Source organism: Brachionichthys hirsutus, chromosome 9, assembly GCF_040956055.1.
Source record: "Brachionichthys hirsutus isolate HB-005 chromosome 9, CSIRO-AGI_Bhir_v1, whole genome shotgun sequence".
NCBI classification, from domain to species: domain Eukaryota; kingdom Metazoa; phylum Chordata; class Actinopteri; order Lophiiformes; family Brachionichthyidae; genus Brachionichthys; species Brachionichthys hirsutus.
This window is the reverse complement of record NC_090905.1, coordinates 12,012,422-12,026,802: the sequence shown is the minus strand read 5'-3', so window position 1 is coordinate 12,026,802 and position 14,381 is coordinate 12,012,422. Positions and strand designations below refer to the sequence as shown.

The following is a 14,381-nucleotide window of genomic DNA, read 5'->3' as shown; positions in this document are numbered from 1 at the left end:
CTTTTTATGTTTCCTTATTGTTAATAATAGACAAATTATACTATTTATAGAAGTGGCAGAGGGTGATGGGTGCACAATGTTTTCTTCTTTCTGGGGGGGCTGAACAGAAAACAATTGAGAAGCACTGCATTAAGTGTTTGACTTTGTTCTGTTTGAATATAGAACATCAAGGGGACATCAGATATGTCCATAATCCCATTAAGAGCTGACCTCCTTCACCATCGCCGCCGTGTTATGTGGAGCATGTCATGTTCCTCTTGTACTTTGTGAGGCAGCTTTATTGGCAGATTTATTCTGAGACAACGATGGCGTATGGTAATTCTGCCGTCTGCTTTCGATGAGAACATCATCGTCGACGCACGCTGACCTTGATAAACTACTCCACATCAAACCGGGTCCCGTCATTCAAGATGAGTATTAACCAACATATCTCTGTCTTTCGCTCAGATAAAGGAAGACAAGAGCGTCCTCATCTTCTGCCTTTGTCTTTGTCAAAAGTCACAAAATGAAAATGGTGTTATTGTTGTTTATCAGGCACATATATAAGGGCGTCTCATTTAGGTTTCCTTTGACAATGATTGGGGTTTTGTTTTTTTCAATTATCAATGCCCAATTATCAATGCATTCCTTTATTCATTAAAGTAACGATGGCTGAGAAACAGACCTTCTCAATGGAGGGATGAGGAGGTGGCTAAAAGACCTAACAGAGCTGGAGTCAGAGGCGATCGCTGATGTTTCCAACGACAGGAAGTGATGCGTAACAGAGTAGGTGTAATAGAGCTGCTGTACCCACTGCTGGCTTTCACTCCATAGCGCCCCCGATGCCACGGCGCTTAATGAGTGTGCACGTCACACTCAAGGAGATCAGCATGTCCACTCAGAACCAATCAGAACCAATCAGAACCAATCAGAACCACTCAGAACCAATCAGAACCAAGCACTTGTTGGATTTGTACAAACAAAGTATGAAGTTAGCTCTAAGTGTGTGTAAAGTGAGATTCTTCAGCAGCCCGTCAATGTAATGACAGCCATCTGGAAAGTGAGTGATCATTTCATCATTCATACGTGATTAATTTATACCGAATCAATTAGTATTAACTGACTGATCTATCAATGACACGCTCCATCTTAAATAACAGCAAGTCCACTGATTAGCATTATTAGATCAGTGTCACATTAAAGCATTTGCACATCTACAGATGCAGTTTCATTATTGCTCAAGTTCACTATTGACGACTGTAATTATTAGTGGAGACAGATCAGTGCATATTCTTTATATTTCAACACACTGTGGTTGTTTCTGAAGGAGGAAGGATGGTCACGGCCAAAATCAATCTATAATTGAATCTATTGTATTCAAACAGAAAAGGCTCACTCTGATCTAAAACTGAATCAATCAAGATGCAAACTTCCAACGTGAAACCAGAACAAAGACCCAAATCTTGGTTTGTACCTTGGACTTCTGTGTGTGAAAACATCATAAGAAAAAAAATTGGCATAAAATAAATAGCTGACAAAATTAACACTGTGCACGATCCTATTTGAGCTGCATTTTGGGAAATGTAGGCTTCAGTGTTTTTGCATCATAACTGGAGACGTCTCCTCTGATGCAATTCTAACACAAATCCTTCTGTAAATAGTCTGTTCCATGAAGTCCCTCAACTTTACTGGTCCAATGTCGAATACTACATAAACAACTTTTGGAATGTACATTGGTACATACTTTTACAATATTTTAGTGGGTATGTATGGTTAAATTCAGAACTTCCCTGGTGTAAAAGTAGCTGCGTGTGTCTGCATCAACTGCCATTTACCTCAAAGATGATGAGAACGTAGACCCCGGCCAGGATGACTCCAGCGATGGCCACCTGAGTCTCCACGCGGACGAGGAGCGACTGGTGGGTCATGGCTAAGGGCACCACCCCATTATCCTGCAGGAAGGCCTGAACCGTGATGCCGATGGGGTCACTGTGTGGGGAAGGAAGCAGCAGAGGTCGCTGGAGCTGTTGTGTCGTTATGTGGACGATCACTCCCAACCACCTGACGGCATTCATGCATTCATTCTGAGTACCTGCTCAGCATCTCAAACGTTCTTGTCAACAGCATCTGGCCGCTTCGTTCACCGTGCAGAGGAATGGTCCAGTTATAGATCACCTGTTTACACAGAACAGAAGAGCTGGGTTGACCTGTCACGGCATTTCACACAGGACACGGCTCAAAGGAATCCCCACCTGCTGGCTCCTCCGCCTGCGTTGTCCCGACTGCTCCGACTGCTCCACCTGGATCAGGATGTACTCCTGACTGGTGATGTCAATCATGCCTCCTGCGAAGGATCCACGCACCTGCAGCTTCAGCAACGCATTGTCTCGAAAATCTGTCAGATTCATAGCTGTGGGACGGTCAAGGGAAAACTGTGGATGTGCTGGACGTGCCTCTCACACCCAAACTCAGTCTCTCTCCAGCATTATCAGGAAGTGCAGAAGCAAAGAACGACTGGATCAATCAGCTGATCCAATACAGCTGCAGAGGACCAAACAACAAACCTCAAATTATTGTATAAAACATGCGCGCTGCACACCTCGGTTTAGAACCCAGGACCTTCTGGCTGGGAGCCAAGTGCACTACCCACTACACCACCTAGAGGTTACCCTGTCAAACGTTAGGATAAATAGACAGTATCATTGTTGACTTTAGACCAGAGGCACTGGTTTTGAATCCAGTACGACGTCACCTGGTCGGAGACACGCCCACTCCACATAACACAAAAGGAAAAAGCACAACATAACAACACAACAACATAGCAACACAGAACAACACAACAACACGCTGTGGTCTGAGAATACCTCAAGTTTCCTCACCTATACGGTGGCGTAGTCGGTAGGGTTACCGGTCTACTGCCAGAGGAACTGGGTTCGCATCCAACTGTGGGAGTGGGGGTGGAGTAGGGGCAACAGGGTAGGCCCAGGGCCTTACCTGGGCGGAGTGAACTGGACCACTGGTCCACTCCACTCCGCTCAGGCGTGCCCTGGACCTACCCTGTTGCCCCTGCTCCATCTCATTCCCGTAGTGGGATTCGACACCAGGGCCATTTTGCCCCACTCAACAATGCTGCCAACCATGCCACCGTGGAGGTGAGGAAACTTGCCCTGTCATTACAAAGTAATTACTATGTCATAAGTTGATATTACAGAACATTAACTTTCTGGAGGTGAGGAAACTTGCCCTGTTATTACAAAGTAATTACTATGTCATAAGTTGATATTACAGAACATTAACTTTCTGGAGGTGAGGAAACTTGCCCTGTTATTACAAAGTAATTACTATGTAATAAGTTGATATTACAGAACATTGGAACATTAACTTTCTGGCAGTATGTGACCATCATTAAAAATAAAAGGGAGGCTACTCATGTTGTATGGAAAGGAAATAAAATAAGTAAATTCTATTTTGGGTCTCTGGTATTGTTCAGGGGGCCAGGCCAAATGTGGAAATGGGCCGGATCCGGCCCGCGGGCCGTAGTTTGGGGACCCCTGTCATAAACCGTATCAGTCTCAACCGGACTATTTAAATCTCCGTAACTTCATAGTGAAGAGCCACATTTTTAAACATTTGTCAAAGTAGATCTTTCCTTTGTTAATGTTCATTTTCTGTGTGTCTGCATCCCATCCCTCCCTCGATTCACTAAAGGCCTGTCCTGCTTGATGCAGCCCACTGTTTGAGTTTCAGAAATGAACATTCCGTTTCACAGTGCAGCAGTAAAGGATTCAGAAGCTGTCTGTTGAAGAGACCGCCAGCATCCTCCAAGGGTTGTCTCGATCTGGGTACATGCTGAAGAACAGCTGGAAGCAGATGTTCATCCACATTATTCACTCTGATCAGAGCAGAAATGCCAAGATACAGATCAATAAAACATTGTGTGGGTTCGATCTCATGCAAGTGGCATCAGAATTACACATTCTCAAATCTAAATAAGATTCCTGACATTCACATTGTATCATGTGTTACATGGCGGATTCTCCATACAACACATGTGTGAGGCAGTGACAGGACATTTCTGGCAGAGCCCCGTCCCTGGATCAAATCATGGCTCAGACTATAAGCCTTCAAAATCTAGAAATTCACCTGGATGTTTCACGGGCTTCAAATCAAAACTAATTCAATTCAAATCAGTTCCTTTTTATTTCTATAGCGCCAGATCATAACAGGAAGGTACACTTTACAGGTGTAGCAGGGAAAGACAGAACCCAACTTCAAATAAGCACGTTGGCGACGGAGGCAAGAACAAACTTCCCTTTAACAGGCAGAAACCTTGGACAGAACCTAAGACTCATAGCGGGCGGCCATCTGTCTGGACCGGTTGGGTTGAGAAAGAGAGAGAGACAGAGAGACAGAGAGACAGAGGTAGAAAGACAAAGAGACAATGACAGAGAGGGGGAGACAGAAAGAAGGACAGGTAGGAGGAGAACCAAAAATAAAGAGAGGGAGAGAGAGTGATAGAGAGACAGAGGAGCTGTTCTGATGTTATTTTATAAATGTCTTCAGTTAGTATTCTGATTCTGATTATTCTAGAAAGACGCTCACTTACACTGCAGAGGATGACGATAGCAAAGATGGCAGTGACTCTGGAGACTCTGAAGCAGCATCTGAAAAGAGACGGTAAGAATTACTGTGACGGTGATTTTCATCCCCATGAGGGGGGGGGGGGTCACAACGATGAAACGACAGTGTCCTGACAAACGCAATTACTGTCTTGTCAAATAAATACCTCTGAATCAATTGTCCTTTAACCTTTCAATAATCTTATTCAACTGCTGTACCAACACCGCATGGCGACAGCGACAGCGCGAGGGGCCTCACTTCATGTTATTGGTGAGTCTGCAGTTGTCCAGAGGGTCGTTCTTGTCCGTGGAGCTGGAGCGGGACAGGGACAGGCTGGTGACTTCACTGCCCAGCCGGTACCTCTTCTCCAGGTCCAGGAAGCCGTTGTCCCACGGCGCTTGTCCCTCAATAAAGCTCGGGTCACTCATGCTCATGTAAGTAATACTAGAGAAATGCACAGAGACTTCAAGCGCCACAGCTGTGATGACACCGCCAGCATGTCGTTGTGAATTAAGATCACTCGTTACATTAAAAGCAGATATTAAAAAAATAATTATATTTCCATCAGATAACTTCTTAAACTGCTTCAGCAAAAATCAGACACAGGCAGACTCGGATTATAAACCCTGACTGCATTAATGAATAATATAAAGGCATAATGACTGGAATAAATTATTGTTGTCTCCAAATGTGCCAATATAATAATTAATATATAAATAAAGAAGCTACTTAACGTATGATAATAAAATATCATTACTTTTCCATTTCTCACATTTTATTTCATGATGTCACTTTTAATGACAGCGGTGTTTCTTTTCTTTTTTCATTTAACGTGTGACACTTTGATGCTCCGTTATTTGAAGTATTACTCACGCGTCATCTTGGGAGCATTTCAGCAGCGGTGACCTCTCGGAAACGTTGGCTGAGTTTGATTTCCCTCTGAGGAAGTTCACCATGCTGAAATTGGGCCTGGGAATAAGATGCAGAGAAATACAGTGAGATGACAAAGACACTTGGTATAATGTGCTTTTTGAAAACAGGGAACTGTGACAGTGACATCAAATCTCTCAGCTGTCAGACCCTTTACAGCTGGGGGGGGAGGTGGGGGGGGCAGAAAGGTGGGCGAGCAGCTGGGGGCTTTGACACCTGAGGAGATCATTAGAGGGTCTTCTGTCATCCTGCTGCTGCAGCCGGCTGCTGCCCTCTGAGCATCACAGCTGGGTCCCAAACACACACACACACACACACACACACTTCTTCCTTCACCTCTCTCTCAGAATATTTCAATGTGAATACAGAACCTGTGTCTTCCTCTGCAACAATAATTGTTATATATTCTCTTTTTTATTTTATTTTCTGTAATAAGAAAATGTCAATAAATATAATTTTGAAAAAGAAATTGTTATATATTGAAAGCTATCCACTGTTTCATCAAACCCAAAGTCATCCTGGCAGTCCTCTGATAACAGTAGCGACGTCAGGACAAGAGTTACGTAATGGAATTCCAACCCACAGAGCCAAAACTGATTGATAGAAATCTTCTGAAAATGAAAGGCTCCCCTAATCTTGCCATCTTCAAGCGTTTTTCTGATTCATATATTGTTATTGGTTTTGATGGCTTTTAACTCAACCAATTATCATCAATAATGCCTTTCTTCTATTGTTGTTAGCAGCTCATGAGTCTGGCTGGCAGTGTGACCCAACATGCTCCCAACAGTTGGGCGTTCTGACTGTGGCAGGGGTGTTGGATCAAGCAGCAGATTACATTGCAGTAAAGAAGTCTGCCACGCTAATCCTCTTTGGCACTCTTATACAACTACAACGAGATTTACTGCATGTCTACAAACGTTTTCTCCCCTTGTCTTTGACTCTGATCCTGTCCCCTGGATGTGACTTGGCTTGGAGTTTGGAAGATGACTTTTTAGAGAGCAGTTAAAGACCTTGAGCAGAACAACAAAAAAAAAACTATCTTAAAATAGGATGAGTGACACAACGGATCCTTTGAGGACACCTCCATCAGATTAATAGGATTAATATTGACCTGTGGGAAATATATTATATTTTAAAGGAGTTGCTGTTCATTGTCCTGACAAAGTTTTATTAATCATAGGATTTACTGTTTTATACTCTGCTATTAAATGATTTTCCATTTATTTGACCTTATTTAATAGTTCGTTTCTTCTTTTGACCACTGGGGGGCAGTAGTTACAAAACAACAAACAAAATTAGCATTCATTCAAAGTCATGTGTCTGCTCACCTGACAAATAACAAAAAGTAATCAATCACCTTTTAGCTGCCCTGCATCAATTCTTGGGACAAAATGTCTCTATTGCAAAAAAAAAATTAAACTATGTTCACCAGCCAGCCGCTAACTTTTCATGCGTGTCGCATGCAGGGGGTTTATCACAGCCTTCCTCTCCAGAATGATGATGTGGGATGGTGAGAGGGGATCAAAACTGCTGCTGGCAGTAAAACTAAAACAATAAGGTATATATATTTATATATTTATATCTGCAGATATAAGAAGAAGAATAACAGACCCGGAGAGATTTCTCTGTGGGTTTGCCTCTGAGAGTGTGTGGTTGTGTATTTTTATTTAACCTATTTATTGCAACAGCTTGAATATTGCAGTTTCAGTCCAAGTATAAAGGAAACTATCACTTGTTGACTTTCTGATCATGTTTAGTCCCTTTTCTAATTATTTTGGTGTCTATCTGTGCCATGATTTTAATCTGTGCCTGATTTCCATGCATGGTGAAGGTTCATGTTGAATCTACAGGAACTCAAGAATTTAATCACTTGACTGCCGCTCTAGAGATTAAAAAGTTTATCACCACCACTGTACTCAAACATAAAAGATGTAATCCAGTCTACTATAGGCCCATGCAGGAGACACATACTGTAACTATAAGCTAGTACTAGTACATTTTTTGCCATGTGCAATTTTCTCTGCATGAGTTAACAAGGCAAAGAATTCCACTGTTTAATCCCAACAGTCACTCCCATGGGTTTGAGATTAGCCTCCCCCTGAGTGGCTGAGATACACACTCACACTCGGGTCGCTCTGTGGACGACTGTGTTGAAACATTCTAAGAATATTCCATCACTTCTTTGTTTGTTTGACTGTTAGCAGGATTATTCAAAAACTGCATCGTGGGTTTGAAATGTGGTAGAAGTGTTCAGTATTTAAAAGTTTTTTTTTTAAGTATTAAATGGATTTTAGAGTCCATCAGAATACAGGAGTAGAGTCAAGTTTTTTTTTCTCACATTTTTTAACATTACCAGATGGAGTGTTCGTCGTTTTTGTCATTAACACCTTAACCACTCATGCATTACCATGAAACTAGGAAATCTTGGGCAATTTGTACAAAGGCATAAGCACTGAACTGAACTGTAGAAGGTGATCCAAGATTACTATCGGACAACCATTTGTTCCAGCTGGGGCAGCACGGTGGTGCAGTGGCTAGCGCTGTTGCCTCACAGTTTGTATGTTCTCCCCGTGTCTGCGTGGGTTCTCTCCGGGTTCTCCGGTTTCCTACCACCACTAAAAACATGCAAGTTATGTGAATTGGTTACACTAAATTGTCCGTGTGTGTGTGAATCATTGTCTGTCTGTGTGTGACCCTGCAGTGAACTAGCGGCTTGTCCAAGGTGTACCTCATGAATACATGAATTGAATCGTGTATAGAAAAAAAATATATTTTGTGGACATTTGCTAATTTGTTTGCGTTTGTTGATGTCACTTGAGTCCATTCTTAGTGCATTTAAATAGTCTCCATCGCATCTTTCTTGCAACTACCCACTAATCTAATATATTGACTGGAAATATTTTGTCATTAATCCACCTAGCGAGAGCAGAAACCTGTTTAGCGGTCGTACCCGTCCTCTTGTCGAACAGGGACAAAGCCCTCAGCATGGATGACACACTGTCCTGAGGGTAGGACTGCAGACTGCTGCAGCTTCTGGGTTTCTCTCCTCTCTGCGATGCCCTGCAGCAAACGCAGCTCCCCAAAGTTGCCGGTCAAATCCTCCGGTGACCTCAGACTGCTCCTGCTCGGATGGCCTTGGGCCGATGTCTGAGACATCTCAACCTCCAGGCTGCTTTTGTTCTCCAAATACATGGCGGCACGGCTGGAGGGCAAGAAGAAGAGTTTCAACTTGGCAAGTATCTTAAAACAGATTCAATTCAGCAGTTGGCGAGAGGTCCGCAAACAGTTGACACAACCATCTCCTTAATATGGAGCTAGTTCCTGACTTCATTTTTGGGTATTTTGTATATTTTTACTGCTGCTGCACTGGTGTCCACATCTCTCTTGGTCCCTCAATACATCATGGTCAAAAGAAGCTGCAGTGGGATGTTTTCAGAACCCTCTGTATGTATATTTACTTCATGAGACCATCTTGTACTCTTTCGTCATGTACTATATATCTAAACTACCTTTAACCAATCACAATGTACTATTCTTCAGTCCCTCAAATGTCTCTGTGTATATTTTTTGCACTTTACTGTTTGGACTTTGGTGTCAGACTTTTTTGTTCTTCTATACTTGTGCTGTGAATTTATATGAATAAAAACTAGTGAATAAACCTCAAAAGAACAGAAGGAAACAATTAAAGTCCTCCCATGCGTGCCTGGAGGATCGATGCAGGGTTTTCTCACCCTGGTGCACTTCAAACCAAATAAAAACCTCCGATAAAGAGAACAATAAATGGATCAAACGCTCAGCATTGATGAAAGAGCCATCCGATGCCGTGAAGTCTAGACAGATTAGTAACAAGCCACAAGACGCATCACAGGACACCCCGAAAAATAAGTCACAATGCATTAAAGCAGGAGATCACACACGCGCACACACACACACGCACACACTCGTAATCTCCAGTGAGATTATTACTTTCAGATATTAATTCTCTGAGAATACAAGACAAAAACCTGAGCTGAGCTTTAACGATCCACCAGAGATGCTTTCACGTTTACAAAGACTCTGTGTTTCTCCTTCACTCTGAGGCAAACGTCAAAAACAAACTTCAAGAAAGAATGTATTACATCACAACTTCAGGAATTCATGAGACTTACCTTCAAACACAAAGATTTCTATGTGATGGTGATGAAGAAGACAGAGATGATAATGACTGCAGTGATGATGATGACGATGATGATGAGGAGGTTTGTGATGATAAACAGTGAATATCCAGCAGTACAATGTTGAGTAGGGTGTGTGTGGGTGTGTGTGTAGGTGTGTGTGTGTGTGGCGCTTTCCTTTGTTTTTTCTGGTATATTTGGATACAGTGCTTCGGCCAGAGGTGTTTCCTTTTCCCCTTAACTCCCCAGTCTGGAGGAGTTCAGGAGGAGGTGGTATGCGTGTGTGTGTGTGTGTGTGTGTGTGTGCATGCATGCATGCGTGTGTGTGTAGGCGTGTTGAGGGGAGTGTCTCATTCATTCAGACTGTTCATGTCTCTGATTGAAACAAATATAATTTTCATTTGGCTCAATGTTTCATGTTGTAAATTCAACAATGATCTCTTATATTTAGAAAGGAGATGTAGGACGGAGAACTATTAGCAGCGACTGTAAAGACTGAAGCTTTACTTTAATCCTTCACTACATTTGAATTTGACCCAACACAAAAGAGGCTTAGGATTTTAACATTCTGCCATTCATGAGTAAAGTCCGCAGAACCTGACTGACAGGACGTAAATAATCAGGAACTCCCACCACTAATCTTTTCCCCAGTGACTGTCATCTATCAGTGAAGTGTGCAATATCCGAAACAAAAACATATTCCCACTTCCATTCATCCTTCCCTGGCTGAGTTCCACGTTGAATTCAGAATTCAGTGAAGACACTGGTTCCCATTGATTCCCTTTGGATGGAGTCACCTGCTCTGGAGTCATGGTTGCGTGTGACATCAGAGGATGAAAGCTGATGTCCAGGGGGGGAGACGGCACACTGGTCTTGTGGGATGGTGTGAGACAGTAGCAAGAAAAGTGCAATCACATGTACGCCAAGGAGAGAGTCTTAAAACACAAATTGTGGTTTATAACAGAATGAATCAGATTAACCCTGGTGTTACCCTTCAAAAATGTTACATCCATGACCCTTCGAGTGGACAGAAATGTCCACCTGTCCTTTATCCATTTGCAAATGTCTCTATTTGTACTTATTATTCTTTGAGGTGACTCATATGGAATTACACTAAATCATGTTATTTTACGATTTTATTCCCTTCCAGGTTATTAAAAACACATTTGGGTGCTAAATAAAAATGCATTACAGGGAAAATTATGGATTTTCATGCTGGAAATGGTCATTTTCAAATCGAACCTTTGAACTTCTTGCTGTGAGGCATCAGCGCTGCCCACTGCGCCACCGTGCTACCTTGCTTAATGTATTTATAGCAATACTTTGTCCTGTTTACAAACTGAATATGCGCTCTATGTGAATATGTTCAAGGCAATACCATTGACTTATTATGGAGGATTGATGGACACTGACTGGATCAGCTATGACCAATTTAACCAGCGCCACAGAACTGTGTATAGCTGTTAGCCAGTGAACCATGTTCAATTCATGGAGAAGCAGCGTATGACAGCGTCTGTGGGTGCTGGGTTAGAAAATGAGACGGCATAGCTCAAAACAGGCCCGATTCAAAAAGCTCTGGGTGCTCTCCATTGGTGAAATACTTAACGACGTGCTATTGGACCATTTCACAGGTAAAGGGTTTCATTAGTAACACATCAGGCAAATGTTTCACAGCAAGCTGCTGTAAGTCCATCTACAGACCATGACCTCAGCGAAGGAGTCGGAGCCTCCGTTGGAATGTGCGACCTTTGATCCCTGGAAGTTGGGCTCTTTCTTTTCCCTAATAATCCTGTAAAGTGCTTTGAGATAACTTTCTGATGTGATCTGGTGCTATATATATATAAAATTGAATTGAATTGATTCCCTCAGTATTAAATCCCACATGATTCTACAAAGCATACTAGATGCACGTTGTGCACAGGAGAGACCAGGAGGTCTGAGAGGAGGCAGTGTCTCCAGGCTGAAGGAGATCGTTGTATGGTGATTCAGATCTAACACAATAACAAACTAGAAAAAGACAATCAGAGATTGCAGACCCTCGCCTCCAATAGACTGTTTGATCTTGTGAGACAGCAAACAGGGCTTCCGGATCAGAGGGGCCAAACCTGCGCTAGCCTGCTGCTCCGGAACGGGAAAAGATACAACTACAACTGTAACATATATGAAACTAGAATGAATTTTTTCAGATCCATACCACCATATGTTTTGAAGAAATTAAGAAAAATGTCAAAAAGTGCCCTATCTCGCAATGTTAAAGAATCCTTTAAAAATTCTAGAATCTGGATCCAGATCCGGATCAACGCCATTCTCGGGGAGGACCGAGCCACGGACAGAACCTTGCTTGTGTAAAAATGTCAAGTCGATTGGGTTACTAGTTTTTGAGTTATGCGCGCGGACAGACAAACAAACAAACAAACAGACAGACAGACAGACAAACAGATCCCTGGAGTATATTTGTTTAAGGTAATACAAATATATATTACAAAGGGATTTTGTTCCAGACTTGTTGCTGCACCAGTGCATCTCAAAAACATTCAAAGACTAATTCTTTCCCTGACTTATTGACAGGGCGTACCCCAACAAATGTTCCGAGTTAATCTAAATCACAACAATTAGACCCAACAAAGCAAAACAGATGACAGACTGTGTATGAATGAATGTTTCTAAGATCTGTTATGCTCGTCAGGAAGTCATGTGACATAGTTTCATTCCATCCTTTCAGTTTGAGGGTGTGCTTGTTTGAATTTTTCTAGGAAGGAGCCGATCTTTACAGAATACTTGGAAACTCGTTCATCACATGAACTGGAAAAACTTCCCCTATTAAAAAAACACAACTTTAAATGTTTGTTAGAGGGTCTCATCCAGGACAAGGCAGATCTCTGTATTGAATAAAGTCAATTGGACTTGTAAGAAAAGCATGAAGGCATTTTGCCTTTTATCTTTAAAGCCTCTTGGATAAAAGGTGAATGGAGTTCATTCCTCCTTCCTACTCTCCTTCCTCCCTCCTTACAGTATATGGAGAAGCACCTGACTCCCCCCAGTAAAACAAATCTCGTGATTATTTCAGAAAAAACACTAAGTCTACAAAGAATGCTAATAAAACGTAAGTCATATCATGCCGAAATCTATTGAAACAGCGATTTACTCTGTATTTGATCTACGCACAACCATGCATGAATCTACAAGTGTGAGAAGTGGGTGTGGAAAACACACACACACACACACACACACACACAGTGTACTATGCACCACTACACACGAGGAATGTGTAGTGACGTCTACGCTTGAGTGAGCGTGAGTCTCGAGATCCCCCTCACAGCCGTTTTATTTTCCCAGCGTGAGGAAGATTCAGTCTCTGTGGCTGAGCAGTGGTAGGATATTCCTTTAATCCCAGAGCTACGGGCGGTGTCAAGGTCGCAGCCCATATCCATCCTGCTACAAGTTTATAACCGTTACTGAAGAGCCCAAAACCAACACCTGGTTTAGGAACTACACGCTGCCTGGATAAATGACTGAAAGAAAACACAACTGGGCTGACCTAGTTTGGAGAATTCATTAAGATGGCTTTTTGAATTGAGGAGCTGTTAACCCTCGCATTACACTTAGCATATCGTAATCTATCCGATCCATCCGATCTACGGACCACGATGAGCCAAAACAAATACAAATAGGCCATTTTGGTATAACAAACTGCTTGCTGTCGTTTTTCTGAATTAATTTTTTTGTTTTGCTGAGCCAAGAGATTAAACACAATGATTATAGAATATTTAAACAAACTATCACAAAGAGAGCTTTAGCCTTCTTTCCATTTGAATTTACTAACAGAAATTTGTTAACATTTAATATGCATTTAATGAGACCTTCTGTGAATACATGGCACAATCATATTATATACATTCTTTAAGGAGACAGTGCACAAACTATGGTTCAGTGGGTTAAATACAAGAATCTTAAAAGGACCCTTCAGTGGGCTCTGACTGAGCCGGGTGACGATTTACAGACTAGGGACAGATAATTCACACTAACAAGAGGGAGAAGTCTACCACAGTGCAAGGCAGGAGCCATTACTTTTACGCTGTAATGATACATACTGTATGATTCCCACAGAACACACCATGTGCAGCTGATCGCCCCACTTTATTTTAAAGAAACTAAATTAGAGAAAACCAGCGTTTGTTCCTCTCTTAAGCTTATAGTGCTTTAAAGCTCATTGCACATTTGTCCTCAGACCTTGGTGTCTAAGGAGATCGCCTGTATGAAAATGTGTATTAATGGGTGAGCTTCTTCTTCCACTCATCCTTCTGTTAAGAGTTCAGTGTCCTGTTAAGTAGTCCTGGGTAGAGTCTGAAGCGAATGAGTCTGCGTCCTCGTTATCAGAGTCTTCACTGCTGTCGTCGGCGGCGGGCTCCCCGGACAGGGCGATGCGAGCGTAGTCGTCGGTGTCGATAGACTTGCAGAAGTGAATGGCGTACTTCAGTTTCTCCTCCAGCACCTGTTTACATGAATACCTGGGCAGCTTCAGCAGGAAGAAGCACGTGTAGGACTCTGGCAGGAAGTGGTCAGGTGGGTTGTACTTATCCAGCACCTGTGAACAAAGGATGAAGCCTGTTAGCCTGCATTCCCTTTCGGAGCTCACCCTCCTTTTCTACTCGTCTGTCGTGCCGAGTGGAGTAATGAAAGGAAGTGGGTGAGCAGTAA

The 14,381-nt window shown here is 42.5% G+C and overlaps 2 protein-coding genes across 2 annotated transcripts in view; both read right to left on the bottom strand.

The window, feature by feature from the left end:
* The window catches only part of oca2 (oculocutaneous albinism II), a 30,564-nt gene extending 21,843 nt beyond the window's left edge, over window positions 1-8,721 (bottom strand). Inside the window, 8 exon segments of the mRNA XM_068743481.1 lie at window positions 1,815-1,968; window positions 2,072-2,154; window positions 2,232-2,389; window positions 3,755-3,839; window positions 4,586-4,643; window positions 4,858-5,043; window positions 5,473-5,568; window positions 8,480-8,721. Coding sequence (XP_068599582.1) covers window positions 1,815-1,968; window positions 2,072-2,154; window positions 2,232-2,389; window positions 3,755-3,839; window positions 4,586-4,643; window positions 4,858-5,043; window positions 5,473-5,568; window positions 8,480-8,721 — 1,062 coding nt within the window.
* A 3,396-nt stretch (window positions 8,722-12,117) lies between these two features.
* Window positions 12,118-14,381, bottom strand: part of herc2 (HECT and RLD domain containing E3 ubiquitin protein ligase 2) — a 39,205-nt gene continuing 36,941 nt past the window's right edge. Inside the window, exon 91 of the mRNA XM_068743835.1 lies at window positions 12,118-14,268. Within this exon, the coding sequence (XP_068599936.1) occupies window positions 13,996-14,268 (273 nt within the window). The 3' untranslated portion in view covers window positions 12,118-13,995. The remainder of the gene's footprint in view (window positions 14,269-14,381) is intronic.